Raw genomic sequence first — 14068 nt, 5'->3', positions numbered from 1 at the left:
CCCAGAACTCGCAAGGTACAAAATCCCTGGGGGTGGAGGGGGGGGCAAGATAAGGAGGGAGAGGAGGATTTCCAAGAAAGTCAGTGCAATAGCTGTTTCGGAGAGGGATTTTTTTTTTTTTTTTTTTTCACCAAGTCTTGCAGCGAGGCGTCAGTGCCGCAGGACAGCCGACTCTGGGCATGGGCACCCCTGCTGCTCCCCGCGCGAAGGCAGTGGCGGGAGCGGCCCGAAGTCGCCTGCCGTGCCCGGCGGCTGCGGGGGGGCCGGTCGCTGGGTGCTGCCTCCCTCCCTCCAGAGCCATGTGCTTGTCAAAATCCCGCTTTTTCACCTTTTTTTTTTTTCACCCCCTCCACCCATACTGCCGGGAGGCGGGGGAGAGCCACCTTCGCACCCCTCCTCACCCCCCTGGGCGTGTAGCCGCTGCCCCCCCCGCCACCCCCCGCCGCCCATCCCCCGCGGTGCGGTGCGGGGGGGCCGGGGGGAGGCGGGAGGCTGCAACCTGCCGGCGGGGCAGGGCCGGCCCCCGGCGGGCGGGCGGAGCGGGGCGGCGGCTGCCATTGGCCGCGGCGCGGAGCGACACCTGCTCGGCTCCCTCATGCGAGTGACACCGGGGCTCGGCGGGGATATTTGAGGCACCCTCCGGCCCCGCCACCGCCACTCCGCGCTGGCCGCCCAGCCGGGCACATGCGGTTCGCGGGGCCGCGGCGAGGAGCGCGCTGGGCCCGGGTGCGGCACCCGGCGGGGGAGGACGCGGCGGCGGCGGCGGCGGGGGGAAGGCGCGACCATGTGCGCGGAGCTGGGCGGCAAGCTGCTGGCCCTGGCCCTGCTGCTCGCCAGCGCCCGGGCGGCGGCGGGGGGCGCTGAGGCCACGCACCCGCCGGAGGGGCCGCAGGATCGGACCCCGCAGCAGAAGGGGCGCCTGTCCCTGCAAAACACAGGTACGGCGTGGGGTCTGGGGGTGGGGGTCCCCTCGCTGCTTCGGGGGAAGGTAGCCGCGCTGAGTGATGTCAGGCGTTGTATTTCGGTGTCCGACTGTCAAGCGTAAATCATCAGAGGAAATAGGAGCTCGCTCCTAATTACCTGTAAAGCCCGGCTTTGCCAAGCACGTGTTGCCCTTGCACCAGCCGCGGCAGCGCTCCGGGCCAGGCGGCTCCGCAGCCGCACCGGGTCGGGGCCGAGCGGGGCCGGGGGCCGCCGCCCGCCGCGGGGATGCTGGGCCGGGGCTGAGGAGGAGAAAGTTTTCTCGGCTCAGCGTTTGAAACCGGGTCGAGGGGTTGTGGAGGGGGGACATACGGGAGGGGAGGGGAAGCGGCTGGAAGTGGCTGGTGCTCTGCCTGCGCCGTAGGGAGCTGTGCAATGATGCAACGGACCGGGGGATTCTCTCCTCCTCTCCCCCCCCCCCGCCCCCCGTTCCCTCCCCCGGGTATTATCTGCCTAGAAAGAGAGAGCTGAGGCGTGCACTTTGCTGGATCGCTTCCCAGCCGTGCAAAGAGAGCGCGGGATCCAGACGCTTCCCTCCCCCCGCTTTCTCTTTTTTTTTCTTTCTTTTTTCTTTCTTTTTTTTTTTTTAACACTCTCAGTGCTGCGAGACGTGTTTAAACACACACGAGCAGGAATGCACGAATGCCCATTAGGGACTGCCACATGTGAATCACGGCACTGTGCAGTTCTCAGCACGCTGGAGCCAGGACATGTGATCCGGCGAAGGGTTTGCATCCGGATGCCAACACAAGCACTACAGCTGAGCTCCCGGCCCCAAAAAAGCCCGGCTCCGCGCTCCGCAGCGCTCCACAAAGAGCTCCATTCCACACACACCCCCCACGCCCCGGTCCGCGCGTGTGGCTGAGGCAATCCCAAGAGCCGACCCCGGGGCTCCCGTATCCCACCCCCACATGCACTTCGGGGCAGACAGAAGAGGGGAAAAAATAAAAAAAAAAATAAAAAGTCAGCGGCAGTGATTTGGGTTTGAGCTGGGCGGGGGGTGTTCGTGTGAACTCCATCAGACTCCGCGTTTCCATCCCCGGCTCCTCTCTCTGCCTTGCAGCGGGTTCAAATTAAACCGAAAGTTGCCGTAAGGGCTTACAAATGGGCCGCATGGCAAAGTGGGAGGCTGGGGGTGTCTGAAACACGCTGCGGTTCGGGAAGGGGGGATTAGGCTGGCTCCCAAGGGCGAGCTTTAATTAAAGGTACCACTAGGGCACAGCGAACAGGAATTCTTAGCATCCTCAGTTCTGGTCTAAAAGCTGCCCCTGTTTAACTTTATCCCCAGGCTTTTTGAGCAACCACCTTCCCTCTGGCAGTACTACTATATCCTTTTTTTTTTTTTTTTTTAAAGGACCAGAAGGTGACTTGTTAAGAATTAGATTTTTGGGGTGGTTTTGTTTTTTTTTTTTTTACATTCTTACATAACATCTGAAAGGGCAGAATAAACATACATGTAACAGCTAGCTCCAGTAGATTTATTTTTATGGACTACATATATAAGTATTCAACTGATTTCTGCATAGGTGAGGACATAGTTGCAGCTTTATGCAACACTCAGTGCAAAGGACTTTATTTATCAGCGGGAGTTTTGCCATTAACTTTGTAGGCATCATGATAGGGGAAAGCCAATAGTCTGTAGAGGAGAGAAAAAAAAAAAAAAAAAAACACCAAACCCATTGTGCTAAGTTGCCAGAAACTAGCTCAAAGTACCAGAAGCAAAAAATTTTAGCTGCCTGGGTCCTGGTCTTCTCGTTTTGGCAGTAGAGTTTTGATGGGGGACTTTGTACAAGTCAGACAGCAAAAATCATGCCTGTCCTTTGCTCCTGAGGAATGCAAAAGCATTAGGCAGTTCTCAAGTGAAACGGCTTGACGTAAGCATAGTGGATTTGGCATTTATTTCTTGGATATCACTTTCATAACATAATACACCCAAGTTTTGGCCTAATTTCTGCAAAAAGTGGGCATGCTGTGGGTACAATAACTGTTGTCACATGTGTTTTTTCTTTTGAACTGATGATGTTAGCAAAATAACTCTTTCCCTCCCCACCACCAGCTTCTATGAACAGTTCTTCAAATTAACTGTAATCAATGCTCATTTTAGCTGAAATCCAGCACTGCCTGGTTAATGCTGGCGATGTGGGATGTGGAGTGTTTGAATGCTTTGAAAACAATTCTTGCGAGATCCGAGGCTTACACGAGATCTGCATGACATTCCTGCACAACGCTGGAAAATTTGATGCCCAGGTAAGACAGTGAAATGTCCTACGTATTTGCTTGCTTCTAATGTACATATGGCTTGTATTGTCGTTAACACATCTTTGGAAATAAAAGTTGCCATTATGGAGCAAAATCTACTTCTGTGCATGACCGGCTTCAATAAGAGTTTTTCTATTCAAAGGGTCCAAAATCAAGACCCCAGAACAGTAATAGAGCGGCGGTGTGCAACCTGTCCCAGGAGACAGGCTGTCTCTAGATACAGCTCCCTGGATGACTTCCTCCTCCAGTACCCAGGATAACTAAATCGGAACACTGATGTAGCTGAACATGGTTTTCAGAAACACTAGGTAGCTTAAGCTTCTACACTGTTTGTCCAGAGCTGATTCTGAAATGCAACTTGGGCTCCCAGTTCACTTAGACATATCGAAATACTTCCCAACATGCAGTTATTACAGTTGGTTCTCAAGACTTGCACGCAACCAGTACAGGCAACCTCCTAAAGCTGCTGTATTCAAACAAGTCCTTGGTTCAAACACTAACGTTAAAATACGTTGCTTACATGGTATGCGGTATTAAGTTTGTCTCCTTCATTTTCTCCCCAGACCATTTACGCATCATTGAGACATCCTGTTATTATGTCTTGTAAACCTACTCTCCCATTTCAGTGTGGAGGGAAGAGAACATGACAACGGGCCAGCGGCATTTGGCTTGACCATGCATTTTACAGTATTTCTTGACTAAAAGCACCAGCTACATGGCACTGTTAAAAGCACGGTATAAAGTAGTGCTGTCTTCAGGATTCAGGTTGTTCCATGAGGGATGGTGGGACCACCCAGTAGGGAACACTTTTGAAGTGCTGGGGTTTTAGGCTCCAATTCTCAAGGACCTATGAAGAGTCTGGCTAGCCATTAAAATGGGAATTGTTTCTTCTGTGGGTATCTGAAAACCTTCAACTTGATTTCCATGTGGCTTCCTGAAAAACCTCGTTTATTTTTGCGCAGTATGTTGTCAGTGAACAGAACTGACCAAAGAAGGAAGCCCTGTTGGGAGGGGAGGGAAGGTGCCTACAAAGGCTGAGCGTGGCCATTGATGCCTTTTCCCCAGGATCCCCACGTATTGCTAATCAAACACAGCCCGCTTCACATCCAGGCTGTCTCCATTGCGGTGCAGGAATTTTAAACCCCTGGAGCTTTATTTAATATGGAGGTGACTTCAGCCTCTGCTATGACATGCCTTTTCATGGCTCATCTCCCTATTATCTACAGTTATTTCAGGCTGCATTAAATGACAAGACTAACATTGGCCATTTTCTGCTCTCTTTCCCTCACTCTGAAACCTGAGAATCGACGTCAGGTTTGGTTTATATAAGAATTTTCTTTTTTTTGTTCTTATTTGCCTACTGTGCTGTGCATGTTTGTTACTGAAGGGAAGGGCAAGTGTGTGCCTTTGGTATGGGGAATAGAAAGGGACGATGACTGAAGCAATTCTTGGATCAGCAAGAAATGTTTCTGGCTTGAAACAATTTGGGGACATCTGCTTGCAGGTCTGGGTGAATCTTAGTTAATGCTAGTGGAGCTGTGCCAGTGTATGCTTTGGGTAAAGGATAACAAGAATTTGGTCTTCATGAAGCACTTGGGTAAAATGATCTGAAGCTGATGAGGGGATGGAGGCAGTGCAGGAGGCGTCCACACATCTATAGCTCAGCAAAGTAAAGAACCTGAGCAGAGTGCCAGACTGTGACACGGGCACAGTGTGTGGCAGCTGTAGGATCGGAGAGCAAAGAGCAAAGGAAGGGGTGGGTTTGATGCCACTAAGCAATTGAAAAATGGAATTGCAAACAGTGGTTAAAGAGATGCTGCTAAAGCAGCTTTCCTGCAACTTACTTTTTTAGTTTCTCGATTTGATTTTCTTGATCTCACTTAGTTTATTGCAGCAAACAGACATCAAGACACTGTAGGATTAATATTGTTAGTGCTGATTTGAGTCCCTCTCTGAGGAAGTGGTAGTAGAGGAAATACTGACAGCTGGGGAATGGGGCAGGTGCATGTAGATGGTGCATACATGTCTGAGTTTGTAAACTAATTTTACAATTAAAAATCTAATTTGCTGTTACTGAATGGGTATCTGCTTGTGGTCCTGGGGACCTCAGCCATGACAGGATGCCCTCTCCTTTGTGTGAACCTGCTGCGCTGCCACCCCAGAAGTGAATAAAGCCAGTAACTCCAGCATTCAGTTATATCAAGGTGCTTACTTTTGCCCTTTCCATTGTGGGCATTCAGCTGTTGGGGCAGAGGAAGCCTCAAAATACCAGTGAGGAAGCCCTATGTGTTCAGCTCCACTGGGATGGCAAAGCCAGGTAACTTGGCATGGTGTTTAAGGGCAAAGAAACAAAGAGAGGAAGGGGGGAAAGCCATTGTGAAACCCGTAACAATCTAACAACCCTTGACTTTGTCCTACAGAGTAGCAGCTAGCTGGGCATAAATCAGCTGCTGTGCTTAATAGACAAAAATACAGACCTACTCCATTTCTTTTCTTCTCAGGGAAAATCCTTCATTAAAGACGCTCTGAAGTGTAAGGCTCATGCCTTGAGGCATAAATTCAGCTGCATCAGCCGTAAGTGCCCTGCCATTAAAGAGATGGTGTTCCAGTTACAGCGGGAGTGCTACCTGAAGCATGACCTCTGCTCCGCTGCCAAGGAGAACGTCCAGGTCATTGTGGAGATGATTCACTTCAAAGACCTGCTGCAGCATGAGTAAGTGCCTCCATGCGAGTGCAGTCAGAGGCGTGGGAGCTCCTTGCAGGAGCACAATGGTGCCAATGGGCTGTGCATCTGCCCAAGAGCTGTTTCACCTCCTCCTGGCCTTAAGCACATCTTGTTTTCTCATGTACAAGGCCAAGGTAATGCTTTCTTTGCAGGGGCCCTTGAAAACTAGTTTGTTCACAAAGGGCTAGATCTGACTGTGGGAGGAGGTGGAATGGGTTGAAGTTGGATCTGGCTGTCTCCTTGGTCCTTTGGCAAATACAGTGTTAGTATCTGCCATTTCTAGACCCATCTCAGAATGTCTCTGTGCTTTCTGAGCTCAAAGGCACCGTTCCTGACCCCAGTATCTTGTTAAAGATGACAGCTGGAGGAGAAGGGGGAAGAAGGTCTATGCAAAGTTGTCAGTAAGATGATAATTTTTTCTTTAAATACCTACTTTCAAATGTCTTGGAGTTAATTGTCCCTGAAAGAGCTGCAGTCCCTCAGGTAATCTCCCATTCATCTTACTCCTTATTAATACCAGATGCTTTTTAATAAAACATGGAGGTGTACAAAATGAAGGCACAAGTCAAATTTTGAGGAGTTCATCCTTCTGACTGGGAACACAGCTGTCCTCTGAGGAATGGCAGGCATGAATCCTATTTGGAATTGATCAAAGCTGCTACATGACAGCAACAAACCAGGCACAAGCTGTTTGCAACAACTCTTTGTGCACAGATGCAAAAATCAGAGCCTGTTTTTCTTGCAGGTGAACATCTCACTCCCAAACAAGAAGGCTGAGCCACAGCCTGGCAGCAGGCTTAACCTTGGAGCATCTCCTACCACACCTCCATGCCTTCTTATCCCTAGTGGATATTAGCACAGAAACCCCCAATCCCAGTAATCATGACAGATAATTTTTTTTTTTCACAGGATCATTTTTTAGTCTTGTAGCCTTGCATTTTCATAGGTTTCCAAAGGAGCTGTGCCCCAATTCCCTGACTTCCTGTGGCTTTCAAAGCCACCCCCGTAATCCTTAAGCTGCAGTTGCAGAGAGACGCTTTGACGCCAGTTTACTCTCAAATGCAGAATCATTCGCTGCGGTTGGTGCAAGCTGAACATGGTGGCCTCAAAGCAAGGCCCTTGCCATGGACATTCCTGAGGCTGGGATCAAAGGCATGGCTGGTGGCAGATCCTGGCCTGGCCAGGGCTGCTGGCTGTGCTTGAAGGAGAGGGGCAGCGGGGCTCTGTCCTGCTCAGCAGCACCGCTGTGGGCACAGCTCAGGCTATAAAGTGGTACTAGTTAATCCCCCCATATCATCTGGAGATGAGAAGAACTGTGAAAGTCAAAGGCCCGTCCAAAGGGAAGTGGGTTCTCCTTGTTTCACAAACAGGCTAAAGCAGGAATGCTCAAAGGCAGCTGCTTATTTCTGGGGAGCTTAACTGGGGGGTTCTCAGTTTGAGAAGAGACAGAACATTCAGCTGAACACCTATAATTTGCACGATCTCATTTAGAGCTTCCTACACTTCATTTTCAGCATCTCATGGAGTCGTAGCTTAGCTTTCGTATGCGGGACTCCTCAAATAGAAGCCAGCCAGCCTCCTCCCCTCCCCTAAATTTAGAGGCCATCTCTGACGCTTCTGAACTAAGGAACTTGTTCAAGATCAATAGGCAAGTGTGGCAGAGCTGGAAATAAAATCACGTCTGCTGACTTGCAGCCTTGTGCTCAGTTCAGGTCCTATGGTCAGGCCAGCTGAAGTGCAGAAAGTAAAACAGTGAAGGAGAAATGGGCCAGTATTAATCCACAGGGCTCTGGCAGACTCCAAATACCTGAAATATTTGGCAGCTGAGCCACTTTTTAGTCTTACCAGCAACCTTTTTCTTATAAAGATTTATGTAAAAGTTATGCCCAATTTCAACAACTGATTTCTTTTTTTTTTTTTCTTCTCTCCTTCTGCTGGATCACTTTGTATGCAATGTGCTCAGTTCTCTCTCATCTTCTATTTTACGTTTAAAACAAAAACTAAGAGCTGAGAAGCAAGTGTCAGCTTTCAGACTTGCTCTCTATTTTATTCTGACTGTTTTCTCCCGATGAGTGTTGAGGAACATGAGCGGGGTGGTGAAGTCGCCGCCTGAGTCAGCTGTGGTGGGGTGGGGGTCAGAGCAATTTGCAATGGTGGAAGTGGTGACAGGCCCTGGCAGATCGGTTGCTGCTGCATTCCAAGTAACTTTTTTAAACGGCAGAAACAATCCAAACATGGGAAATATTTTGAGATAGAGGAATAGATGGCTCTCCAAGATTAGTCATTCAAAATGAGTTTAAACAGTTGGGCAAAGTAAAATCAGGGTAGTGTCAGACACTGATCATAATCTGTTGGTTTTCCTCATCTCTTCTGACTTAGTTTATGGGAAGAGATTTAGACTCGTCCGCAGCCACCAGAGCTGGTGGACTGTGTGGGCAGAAGGTGCACCCCCCACCACCCTCTACACCCACCACTGCTGACCCCAGGCCGTTCTCCACTTGCGCTGTGGATGGTTCCTACCATGGAAGACTTTTAAGCACGTCCTTCTGGGCCTGCTAGCAGCTGAGCTGCTGTGTCAATAGGCAACATCAATATTGACCCACAAAACTTGTGACCACAACTATTTTAAAATTGCTGCACTCAGTGACCCGTGGCTGAGGAAGCCGAAGTGCCTGCGCTCAGGCTGCCTTTTGCCGTCAGGGCACAGAGGGACGGGTGGGAAGCAGAGATGGTGTTTGGCCTTGGCTTGTTTGGAGTCCTTTTTTGGCTGGGAAACGGCATGTAATGAAAGCTGTAGGCAACTCTGTAAGGAAATGAAGAGGGAAAAAAAAAAAAAAAACTTGGTGTGGGAAGAAACAGTGCTACCAAAGTGGATTTCCACGTGTCTGAGCTCTGTGCGGTTGAATCCCGTGTCTCGATAGGATCTTGCTTGTGGTGGAGATCAGTACCTGGTGCTTCAGGGAAACCTAAAGACGATGAGAAAAGCCAGAGAGCCTCTAGTTGAGTGTCTCTTGCTCTTCACAGAGGTGAGGAAATGCCTCCCTCTTGCAGACTAGTGATCAGTGTATGCGCTGTACCAGCCGTTCACCTGGAGAGAGCAAGCTGTTTGAAGGTGATAGCTCTGGACATGAGCAGGTTCCCTTTGTCATGTATCCTGGCTAATCAAGATGAAGGGCATGGAGATAGAGGCAGAAAGTGTGAGATAGCAGTTCTTCCATTTACCAAGCGTGCAGACCTCCTATCTTCTTCTGGTGGACATTACAGTTCTGTCAGAGCATCTCCATCGGGGGAGCAACCAAGGCAGACCCAGAACTTGAGTAAAGCTTCGTTTCACAGGATGCAGTCGTGCGCATTTCTCACAGCGACGTGGCTGATTAAAATATAATACATTGCTTGATAAACATGTGGTGCAGAATTGCTCTACAGGGCTGCTGAGTCAGTGTGTAGGGGCTGATGCTACTGAACTGTGCTGTGCACAAGGGAAGGTACAGCAGAGAGACCGTTACACTTGTTAGCTGATAGATAATCATTACATATTTTTTTGACTCTTCTCTCACTGTTTCCTTTATCTCTAGGCCGTACGTTGACCTAGTGAACATCCTGCTCACCTGTGGCGAGGAGGTGAAAAAGGCAATAACAAGAAGCGTCCAGGCCCAGTGCGAACAGAACTGGGGAAGTCTCTGCTCCATCCTGAGCTTCTGCACCTCGGCTGTGCACGGCGATGCCATCCTGGGTCCTGAGAAGAAGCCGGGCGAAGGCAGCAAAGCTGCTGCTGGCCGCGGGGACATGGTGGCCCACTCCGACTCCGACCACAGGGAGAGCTCGCGAGCGTCCAAGGCAGAGAGAGGTACTAAGGGCCACTTGAACGCCCATGCCCGGGTGAAAGCTGGGGGCCACGGTCCCAAAGGGGCACATGGGATCATGGACCGGGCAGACGAACTGTCCGACTTCTCTGACATCCGGAGGTGAAAAAAGGCACCAACTCCCCGTTCCCCCCATCCTCCCCCTCCACTGGAAACCTTCTCCGTTGAGTCTATCTTCCTGTCTATGGACATTCCAAAGCATTTCCCATTCAGAGGTCAAGCACAGGGCATTGCAAGATATATATGGACCTCAGCAACAGTGTATATAGTAGCAAAAGGAGAGCAGTGGCAATGGGTTATCAATCCAGCAAACTTGACACTTGAGAAGCCACCAAATGTGGCAAAATGTCTCCAACTAAATTCTTTTCCCCTTTTTTTTTATGAAATGGACATAAGCTGAAATTTAGGATCTTGTTTGGGGATTGTTGGGTTTTGGGGGGGGTTTGGTTTTGTTTTTCTTTTCCTTGGTCCCCTTGGCTGGGGAGAAGATTCCAAGAGGGCTGTGCCAGATTGCATGTGGCTGCTTGTGGCTTATCACCTCCGAAGGTTTAGGGCGCAGCCTTACAGCAGATGGCTGCATTCCAGGGGGATTTGGTTTCTGCCTGTGGCTGAGAACTCAAGAGCTCAAGGCTCTCTATGTGATGCTCTCTAGTGAAATAGCTACCCCGTCTCGCGCAGGAACCATGCGGTCTGGAGCTCCACCGCTTTCTCTTAACTAACTTCTGAGCCATTGTTCCCATCTGGGTGATGCTGCCTAGTCTAAGTGCCCCCTGTTTGTTTTTTAACCACTGCATAACTTGACACTTGCTCATCGAGTCACTTTAGCATATCAAAGGCGAGTAGTCAGCTTCCAGACAAGGCAATGTGACTGTTAAGACTTGCACAGTATAGAGGACCCCAAGAGTATGCTTGCGGACCTCTAAAAAGCCTGTGCGTATTCTCTGCTTACACTTGCCCTCTCAGTGACACAGAGCCTCCGCCCCTATGGACAGCCCAAGCTTAAAAGGATGGGCGTAGGCTCCGACAGCGAAGAACCCCCTACTCTTAGTTCTTCTGTAGGGCTGCGTCGAAGGCCCTTCGGAAATCTGTCTCTCCTTAGCAGTAGCACAGCGTGGTTTGCTGGGATGTGGAGCCCCGCTCTAATCCGCCTATCAGCTGTGGTTTATCCAAATGCCAAAGATAAGGAGAGGGGGTTGACTTGGCTTTTTTAAATTGTCGTGCAGATAGTGACCACCAGTCTCTGCAGAATGAGTTGCTAAAGATGAAGAGTGTCAAGAGCTTATTGCCTCTAAGCAGTTTTAAGCGTGAATGAGGTGTTTGGACACATCTCTCCTACCCCCTATGCAATTGTAATTCTCAGGTTGCAGATCTGCAATCCTATATCCCCAGATAATGTACTGGAAATGGAGGTTACAGCATCCATGGGGACAGAAGGGTGAGCTCTTCAGCTTCCTCTAGAGAAAAAGCAAGTTTTCTAGGAAAGTGGGAATCACACCAAGGATTTGAGCCTTCTCATTTAGAAAGTTTGGGAGGAAAGCTGTGGGGGCAGGAAGGCAGTTCAGTAGAGACAGAACGTACCAGTGAACTAACGTACATCTTGTCGCATGGTGGGAAGGAGCTCTATAAACAGTTGAGGGTGTTGGAATTTGGCTACAATTTCCAACTCAGGTTTTAGTTACTGCTAAGTGAACACAGCTCCTAATAGCTATATTCAGGGTTTAATGCATGTATCCACCCGCAGAAGTTATAGGCACTGCTTTTAATAGAAGCCACGTAGGAAGCAAGAGAGGACCGTTAAGTTGAAAAGGTGTGTCTCTGTGTGATCACCAGGTCTTTGTTTAAAGACATGACCTTGATCCTGCCTATTTTTAGCTAAGATCTGTGACAAAACTTTCTTTTGACTTAATTGGGAAGAGGTGGGATCGGGTCAGGTACGATAGCGGCGAAGACCACGTTGAGCTGAGAAGCGGAGCTCCTGGCAGTGCGAGTGCCAGCTGCCCCGTTGGGTTGTCGTACAGGTGCCCCACAGATGGGGCACCCAGGCTGTCAGCGGAGGAGCTCACCAAAGTTGGTTCAGGCCTGCCTCTGATGGCTAACTCCTCTGCTCCAAAAACTAAGTGGCAGCTGGTGGTACCATAAGAAGGTTTCTAGCGTGCCTCCATGGGTTTCCTGTGAGCATCCTCTCCTCCGTGGTGGCATACAGCCACCGTGAAGAACAAGCTCAAACCAAAAAGACAATCCAAGCATTTCAGAAAAAAAAAAAAAAGCGAAACAAACAACAACTCGCTACCAACATAGTGTTCTTTCATTGAACTAAAATAAGATCCGTCTCTCATTAGAGGTCTGATTCATCAACGGGAACCAAACATATAGATCTACATTCTTGAATGTCTCAGTCAACATATCACCTCAGCATGCATACAGTTTTATTTGTATTCATTCGTTCTGTGGGGAAAATTGTATATTCCCCTTGTTTAGTCAATGAAAATTTGGGGGGAGGGCATGCTGTGGGTGGGAGGGATTTTTGTATAAGGCATAACTTTTATTTCCTCTGTGTGTGAAGATTTTATGTGTTCATCTACTGATTCCACATATGCTATTATTGTAAATATTTAACATTTCTATTTATTATAGTGTCTCCATTTAAAAAAAGAACACTGCTGGCTATGATAATTTAAACGTATGTCATGACCTGTGTTGTATATATTCATGCCACTAGTATGTTTTTTTTATGTTTAAAGCTGCGTAAATATAGTTTTATACAGTTCCATAATGTTATTGACAGCATAAATCATTTATTTATTGTTAAACCTTCTTTCATATCTAACAAATAGGGTGCGTTTTCCTTGAGATTATTTTATTGTGACATCTACATAGCCTTAATTCTTTACAAAAAAAAAGAAAAAAAAAGTCAATTTAGATACTGTATGATGCTTTAATTAGCATTCTTTATGAACTTGATGTTCATGAAGAAGGTCTAGCTTAAAAGCCAAGGTATGAATGTTTCCTTTATACTTTGCATCTGGAATGAGCCTTGTTCTGGAATGAAAATACTGGGAGAAGCAAAATGCCTACTGGAAAAAGATAGCAGTAAACCCTGAAAAATGCTGTCCTAACTTAAAGTGCTGAACTAAAAGGGAAAAAAAGAAAAGGGGAAGAAAAAAAAAGACAACCTGTCCTTAATTCCAAGTCTCTGGGAGAAAAACATACTAGTTTTATCTCATGTAGAAATTGCAGCCAAATAAGCTTGTAAAAAATAAAATGCATATGGCTTTAGACAAAGCTCTGTACCTTTCACACTATTATTTTCCTTAAACACTAATAAATGTTTTGAATAAGTCTGTGGCTGGGTTTTGTTTAGCTGGAATTTCAGCTGCTGTGATAAGGGGTAAGAAAAGCCCTGTGAAGCTGGGCCAGCTGAGGGGAGCAGAGGTAATCTGTCTGCTCGTCCCGTCCTGTCCCCTGTGCCAGCCGGGCAGCGGCAGGACACGGGGATGAAGCCAGCCCTTCCTCGCTGTACACTGGGCAGAGCAGGGGCAGAGACCTGTCACCGGCATGTCATTCCCCTGGGGGAGGGAGACCTCGTCGGCTGCTTAGCTGGGACCTGGCAGCTTGGTTTGAGGGCAGAAAGGGAGATGCGGAGCAAACCAGAGGATGAAAAACATGAGGAGCAGAAGCTCATGCCCTTCTCGGGCTCAGACAAAGCCCCTGCTTGCTCTGGCAGATTTTTTCCCTTAGCAGGAACTATGGATTGGGGTCACTGCAGCATGTCAGAGCCACCTCATCTGCTTTATTCAGGTTAGGAAGGGAGTAGGGGGATGCAGGTGCTTATGGGTTTCTTCTCACTGCCCTGATGATCCTGGATTACAAAATCCCTTGGGAAGTGGCATGCTGTGCTCAGCTGGGTGGGCTATAGGTGGAACTCAGGGTCCCATAAGGGCTGGGAAGGGGATCTGTGGCTGGCTACAGCAGCCACCCCTGGGCGAGGTGTCAGCTGCCCCCAGCACGGGGCCAAAGCCCCGAGCACTGGTTTCATCCAGATCCATTAACAAATACAGCAGCAACGCTTTCCAAAAGCTGTAGTAGCTAATAAGATTTGTCCTGCACCTATAAAAGACCCAGTCAGTTCATGGAATAGCAAGAGTTATCCCTTCAAGATTTTACCTCAAAAACAAGAGGACATCCATTTGGTCTCCACTGCCAGCTGTTAATAATCTATGAGTAAGTGCCAGCCAGCAGC

The 14068-nt window shown here is 48.7% G+C and overlaps 1 protein-coding gene across 1 annotated transcript; it reads left to right on the top strand.

The window, feature by feature from the left end:
* The first annotated feature begins 784 nt into the window (after positions 1-784).
* On the top strand, positions 785-13167 carry STC2 (stanniocalcin 2). Its single transcript, XM_086758875.1, has 4 exons — positions 785-938; positions 3086-3228; positions 5742-5953; positions 9541-13167. Exons 1-4 carry the CDS (start codon positions 785-787, stop codon positions 9932-9934), a joined length of 903 nt encoding a protein of 300 aa, XP_086615001.1. The 3' UTR covers positions 9935-13167.
* The last annotated feature ends 901 nt before the right edge of the window (positions 13168-14068 follow it).

This window comes from Chlamydotis macqueenii, chromosome 14 (assembly GCF_036417535.1).
Source record: "Chlamydotis macqueenii isolate bChlMac1 chromosome 14, bChlMac1.mat, whole genome shotgun sequence".
Lineage (NCBI taxonomy): Eukaryota > Metazoa > Chordata > Aves > Otidiformes > Otididae > Chlamydotis > Chlamydotis macqueenii.
Note: the sequence above shows the minus strand (reverse complement) of the source record. Positions and strands in the feature narration are given on the sequence as shown.